This window comes from Nannobrachium achirus (assembly GCF_963921795.1).
Source record: "Nannobrachium achirus genome assembly, chromosome: 14".
Classification (NCBI taxonomy): Eukaryota; Metazoa; Chordata; class Actinopteri; order Myctophiformes; family Myctophidae; genus Nannobrachium; species Nannobrachium achirus.
The window spans coordinates 21,662,872-21,670,087 of NC_137821.1; the positions used below are offsets into that span (position 1 = coordinate 21,662,872).

At 40.1% G+C, this 7,216-nt stretch overlaps 1 protein-coding gene across 1 annotated transcript; it reads right to left on the reverse strand.

Moving 5' to 3' along the window:
- Window positions 1-580: 580 nt before the first annotated feature.
- Window positions 581-6,839, reverse strand: LOC308297904 (E3 ubiquitin-protein ligase TRIM47-like; the record flags this gene model as incomplete). The annotated part of the gene is made up of 6 exons (XM_080741468.1): window positions 581-1,098; window positions 1,848-2,007; window positions 2,506-2,739; window positions 3,377-3,472; window positions 3,990-4,364; window positions 6,606-6,839. The coding sequence occupies 6 exons, from the start codon at window positions 6,837-6,839 to the stop codon at window positions 581-583; spliced, it is 1,617 nt and encodes a 538-aa protein (XP_080597594.1).
- Window positions 6,840-7,216: the final 377 nt, after the last annotated feature.

The following is a 7,216-nucleotide window of genomic DNA, read 5'->3' on the forward strand; positions in this document are numbered from 1 at the left end:
ATCTAGGGTTGCAATACCTCCCATAGGGATCCAATGCATTAAAACAGTTTTTTGCTATCTGATTGTGTTAAACGACTTCAAACTCACCAATACTGTGGCTCTATGGAAAGCTTGGAATTTACTCTTGCTATCTGCAAAGTCGGTAGCTAAATAGTGGAGGCTCAGACTGTTTAACATCTATCTTCACATCCTGTATAAAACATTATCAAAACATGGAAACAACTTTCACAGAGAGACAAACATTCTACAAAATAAGACTCAAAAACACTCTTCTAGAGGATCACATTTATTTTGAAAAACAAGTCAGTGTAAATGAAGTAACGTTAATGAAAGAATTATGATTACCTGATGGTCTCAAAGACTTCTATGAATCGAAACATTTGTTCATTTTGCTAGATAAGTTGGGGGCTTGTAGATCGGCTATTAAATACATTAAAGAAATGCAATGAGCGGAACACAATCGATTGATCATGATGGTGTAGTAAACACATTCTTACACATGCTTTATCTAGAGGAGAAAATATCAAATGAAGAAAACACATTTTTCAACTGAATGTCATCATCAGCATTCTTAACATGTCTACCATGTCTTACACAGCTCTGCTGTATCTCCAAATTGCCACTTAACCAATATCCCTGGATAGAGAGGTTGTGTGAACGTGGTTTGAACTGTGTGGAGGAGGGTCATTGTGTCAGAAACACCATAGAAGGACAGAGTACCTGCCTTGTGGTCCAGGTACACCCCTACTTTGGAGGAACGAGGCCCTGAGACTTTAGTGTAAACATTGTTGTGTCTGAAACGGTAGTTTTTGTTAAAGTACTGAAAACACCAGGATTTGTCATCGCCTCCAAATTCGGTTTGTCTGCTGATGTCTTTATAACAGACTGCTACATAAACCCCTCCACCACTCCACTCTACTTCCCAGTAACAACGTTCAGACAGAGCCTCTGTACACAACACCTGCCAGGATGAAATAAATCTCTCTGCATGACCAGGGTACGGTTGTTGTTGTTGTGTTAAAGTCACCTTCCTCTTCTCCTTTGACAGGGAGAGATGTTTGCTTATTGTGTTCATGTCCAGAGACAGAGGACAGGAATCTGTGAGAACACACAACAACAAAAAACAAAAAAAATCAAAGCTCATCAACCGTATTGTGTTTAGAGTAAAGGAATGTCCATACTAACCATACTCCATAACCCTAACCGAACTTTTCAGTCAAAAGGTCCGGTTCGACTACAAAATGACATCACTTGCGAATTCTGAAAAGAATTACACTGAATGAGAATTCGGAAATTTGCAGGTCGGAAATCACAACTCACCAACATTTCGGAGATACTATGGACAGGCCTTTAGTCTCTCAGATAAAACTCATGAGATCTTTAAATAACAACATATCAGATTTAAATGTTCACAGAACCTGCATCAACATGGACTCACATTGTAAAAAGTCCTTCCTGGTCTGAGGCTCCGCTGGATTTAAAACATCAACTGCACACACAAGACATAAGAAATCAGTAAATGTTTTCTCATACTGAAGAAGGGATTAAATTGAAGTTCCAAGTGTATTGCCAAAAACTGCCGCTGCCGGCGCTGTGACTTGCACAGGGATACAACATAGACCAGCCAACCACCAATACAAATAAAATAAATTCATGATAATAATCTAATTTCACTAAATGTTCTTGCTTATATTCTTAAATGTTACTGTCCAACCTGTGTACCATCAGTCTGTTCTAGTTCAAATCTCTTTGACAGAAAAGCAGTTGCCTTCTGGCCACATAAATTCATGTTCACTATGATGGCTGGTTAAAAAAAGAAAGCAACTATAAATACATTTAAATCTCACCTCTCTTTGATATCTCTGGCCAAGTTGTCTTCAGGATGTTGTCTAGTTGGTCTCTCAGACCAGACACAACATCAATCACATCTGTGAAGGACCTCGGAGGACAGCTGACCACACTGGGTGAGACTGGAGATCCACTGGAACTGGAGAGAGACTGGAAACTCTGGAGAGAGACAAGCAGAGAGACAAGTAAACCAGTTTAGACATGGATGGAAGAACTTAGCAAGAGATCAATATAATTAGTACATTGATCACAATCAGAGGAACTGAGCTGATGTCAGATGTTCAACCAGTTAACACCTGCACGCAGGCACAGGCACACAGTCTTGTTAGTGGAAGTAGCCAATCCACAAGCTCAGAAGCTGATCTTGTAGATCTACTATTATTTTTTTTATGACAATACTGAAAAGATTTTGTGATTGTCTCAAATCATTTTGATAGGTGATTATGTAATAATTGTGAAAGGCCTAATTCTGACATTGTTATTCTGGTTTGTACACTGTATAGCAACTACTGTATTAGTAAATACCAGAATAATGTCATGTTATGCCATGTCATGTAATACACTAGGTAATATACTAATAATACATTATACAACATCATAATGACATGATGGAGTGGAATGAGTCAAAACCAAACAGTAAAATGTCATGAGTGGAACCTGAATGAAAGTGATGCTGTCATCAGTGTTGGACAGCTCCTCCAGGTCAGCATGTCTCCTCTCCAGCTGCTCCATGTGCTCCTCCAGCTGCCTCAGGAGAGCCTCAGTCTGAGCCACTGCAGTCTGCTGCTGATCTCTGATCACTTCTTTAAGCTCACTGCGTCTTCTCTCAATGGAGACCATCATCTCACTGAAGATCCTGTCACTGGCCTCCACTGCTGCTTCTGCAGAGCTCTGCTTTGATTGATTGATTGAAGACTTTATTAGAAGTTTGCATAGAAAAAGGTACAGTTTCATGGTCAACTAAAAGGAGATCCTAGAAAAGACTAAGCTTATTTCCATAGGAAACCATTGAAGTATCTCATATAACATTGAATGACAGACGGATAGAACACAGTACTATGCAGCAGATATAGTAAAAAATATATGAACATGGATAAACCTTAATTCTGAAATGTTTCAATTTAGGTCTTATATTTTGCCTTGTTAATTTGACTTTTTAGTCATAGTTACGATTTTCAGTAAGGCGTATGCGTATGGTATCTTTAGGTAGCTATATGTTTAACTGTTTGTTTTCTGTATTTTTTTGTGTTTGTATTGTTGTTGTATTGTATTGGATCTGCTCATTTAAAAAAAATCTTAAGAGAATGCACATCATAAATATTATATGTGGGTTGCTGGCACAAAACATATTTTCAAATGGGGGTCCGCAGCCAAATATATATTATTAATTGGGGGGTCCTTGACATGAGAGAACTACTGCTTTAGTGCTTCTGATGACACAAGGCACAGTCTCATCCATATAGCATCACCATTTCCTCTATTCACAGTAATCACAAGATCAAGAACCATTATCATAATATCAGCTCACGTTCAGGTCCTCCATGACCTGTGTCAGGTCTTTCAGCTCCTTCTTTGTCTCCTGGATCTGCTGCTGGACTTTCTCCTGAATTGTCCCCAGCTGTTTCTGCAAGAAAACCGGAAGAGAGACAGTTTGGCTTGTGAACAAACAAAGTGCATTTTCGAGATACCAATTCTATTCAATCGGGAGAGAGAAAACTCATACAGTGTGTGAAATTGGAGTTTGGATCCACAATATCTTTTCAAGCCGGGAACACTTCTGTGTGTAGTTGTTGCTATATAGTACAGTATATAACTTAAGTCAGGATTTAGAAGGCGTTCAGGTATGAATGGGTATCTATTTATCATGTACCTTCTCCAAAATACATTTTTGCAGGTGCAAGATTAATGGACATGAAAAAAATATCAATCCTCTCTGTTTTTCATTGGGTCCAAAAGGACTGCATCCTTAACACAGTATTGTTAGTGGAAGTAGCCAATCCACAAGCTCAGAAGTGTGGGTTCCGACAACCTTTTCAGCATGACACTCCCATCTCCCTCTCCCTGTTTCCTGTCTGTAGAATATTACAGTAGAATAAAGGCAAAAAATATATTTAAAAAAAGAAAAGTGATTGTGGTCCTACCTGTTTCTCTGCCTTCTCTGCAGCAGCTGACACCGTGTCATGGCCCTTGTGTTCATCCATGGTGCACAGATAGCAGATACACTGGTGGTCTGTGCGACAGAACACCTCCAGCAGCTTGTCATGACTGGAGCACATCTTCTCCTGCAGTTTGTTGGTGGCTGGGACCAGCTTGTGCTTCTGCAACGCAGGAGCATTGTAGTGAGGCTGGAGGTGAGTCTCACAGTAAGAGACCAGACACACCAGACAAGACATGAGAGCTTTGCGACATCTGGCTCCAGTGCATAAATCACAGGCCACGTCTTCTGGTCCGGCGTAGAGCTGAGCAGCGGAGGCAGGAGACTGCTGACCTCCTGTAATGCTCAGCTTCATCACAAGCTGGAAGTAAAGAGAAGAGGAGGAGAGGTGATGACAAATACATAGTCATTGTGAGGTTCATGGTGATAAACACAGTGAGAAATAAAAGGTAAGTTCATCCTCCGTTTACTTCCTCGTTAGACAGAGCTGGAGCTACTGCAGCGAATGTGGCATGGATTTGACTAAGTAAGATCATTGTAACATTTTCTGAAAACTTTGGCTCTGAATGTTTGAATAAAGTTCATCGCTTTGTGTTGCGTTTACAAAGTAAGCATTTAGCAGACACTCTTAACAACAGAGTAGATTACATTAACCCTCATCAACAAAATTACAGCATAAGTAGACTGCAAATAAACTAAAGATTAAAAAACATCCCAAACCTAGCATCTGTTTAAACCAGTGGTTCATCTTCCAAATTAATGTGTATTTGTCCTCCAAGGATCCCCATAAGAAAATATTTAGTCAAAAATGTTTAATGTTTAAAAAAAGATTGCATATTGTGTGTTGAGATGCAGTGAGCTTGTAGATCGGTAATTAGACCAGTTGTAAACCGGTTTTAGACAGACGTCTATTAGCTGATTATGGTTCACTGGGATGCTTTCCAACTGGAATGTTCAAATGCCAGCTATTTTGTGCCAGAGACCTCTGCAGAATGCTGTCTGACTGGTCTCGTTTAGCATACCTGGCTGTACATAGGAAAGCTGTGTATTACCCTTAGGCCTAACCTATAGAATAGGGCTAAATCAGAAATTAGCCTACAAAACAAATATGTTGCTACATACTGTACATGTACTGTAAGCCCCTCCCAAACAGCAAAATGTGTTCCCGGCCTGAATGGGTTAATGTTATCGCAGATCGACCTTTGCTGTTAGTCCACTTGTTAATCACCAGATAATGTACTGAATCATTTCACTGAGGAATCTGTGAAACTGCGTTGTTTTGAGGTTTGTCCTCGTTAGTACCCAAAGTATTTTACAGAGAATACCCCTCGAGTTATCATGTCCGCAAATTTCCTCCTGGTAGGCTAATAGTCGGGGACCCACATGCCCAAAACTCAAGGAATAGGGTTGAACCTGTGATGTTCTGCCGTACTTTTTATTTCTGTTTTATCTATTAGTTTGGTGGTCATTAAGGTCCACAGAATGAGAGGTCTGCTCTGCCGGAAACATCGCGAAAAAACAGTTATGGCCATTTTATATTCACTGTCCCATTGACTCCACTACACAGGAACAGAAAATAAATAAATAAAATATTAAAAAAAGAAAAAAATCTGCTTTAAGTAGCATGTGAGGGGTTAAACTAGGGGTTCTTCATGATTCTGAATCCATTGCAAGCATTTGTTTTGGATGAAACATATTCCTTGGGCTAAATTTCATCCAAAGAAAAGTTAAAAAAAAGTTCTGGGGCAGATATTTAGCCCAAGGAATGTTTTTCATGCAAAACACGTGTTTGCAATGGATTCAGGATCATGAAGAACCCCTAGTTTGACCCCTCACATGCTACTTAAAGCAGATTTTATTCTTTTTATAATATTTTTCTGTTCCTGTGTAGTGGAGTCAACGGGACAGTGAATATACAAATGGCCATAACTTGTTTTGCGATGTTTCCGGCAGAGCAGACCTCTCATTCTGTGGAATGACCAAACTAATAGATAAAACAAAAATAAAAAGTACAGCAGAACATCACAGGTCCTCTCCCATTTTGAGGGACTGGGTCCCTGGCTATAATATTGATTTGTCACCTTTACAACGATATACAGCTTGTACGCATTGGGCATTTGTGTATTGAGCAACACAGCTAAACGTGTGTGTAGTGCCCCCAAAATATGTGCTAAAATCCCCTGCAATATTGTTCTGCTGTCATTCACTCCAAGGTGAAGGAAGTGACAAGCTGTTGTGGATGTTATGGATCTTCCACACGCTACTGAGGTCCCTGACAAAAAGTGTGTTTTCTTTTCCTTATTACTGTGGGAGAGACGAGTGAATCATTCAATGCACCACGCAACTCAAACCAATAGGTGAATACCAACAGAACAATATTACAAGGCGAGCGTTTTGGTACTCCCATAGAACCCCACTTTGAGGACCACTGGTCTAACATGCTATAGAATTCTTAGTATTTGTGGACAAACATCAACATAGCTATATCAACATCAATATACATAACATAATGTGTATATAACATTTATCAAAACAGGCAAGGAGTTTTCTGTAGCAGAAAATGTAGTTTAATGTGTGGTTGTAACTTGTAAGGTCATCTCACCTCAGACAGCAAGTTATTCCTCCTCAGAACAGGTCTGGGACTGAAGCTCTCTCTGCACTGGGGACAGCTGTAGACTCCAGTCTCCTCATTCTGGTCCCAGTAACCCTCAATACAGCTTCCACAGTAACTGTGTCCACAGTTTAAAGTCACTGGTTCCTTTAGATGGTCCAGACAGACAGGACAGCAGAACTGATCTTGGTCCAGATCACATCCTTGCTGTTGTTTGTGTGCCATTTGACTGACAACCACACTCTCATTGAGAGAAAACAGTCAAAACACACAACACTCTGGTTTACTCTGAAGAGAGACTGGGAGAGACAAAACACACAACAGCTCTGAGTTTCATTTCTTCTTAAGAAAAGTGGGAGAGGCCATAGAGATATATATGGGGAGGCAAAGGTGGACTTCCTGGATGTTTGCAGGAGGCACGTGATTGGTTTTAAAGAGACAGTGAATGTGTACCACAGGTACGTTCACTAACAGGTTCAGCTTGTATAGTGAGGAAGACTGGTGAGGCGAGATTGTTCTGCTTGTGATTGAACGTTGTCTCTCAGACACACACGATAATTTCTAAAGCCTCACCGATTCGGGGGTATTTATTTGGGGTAGAG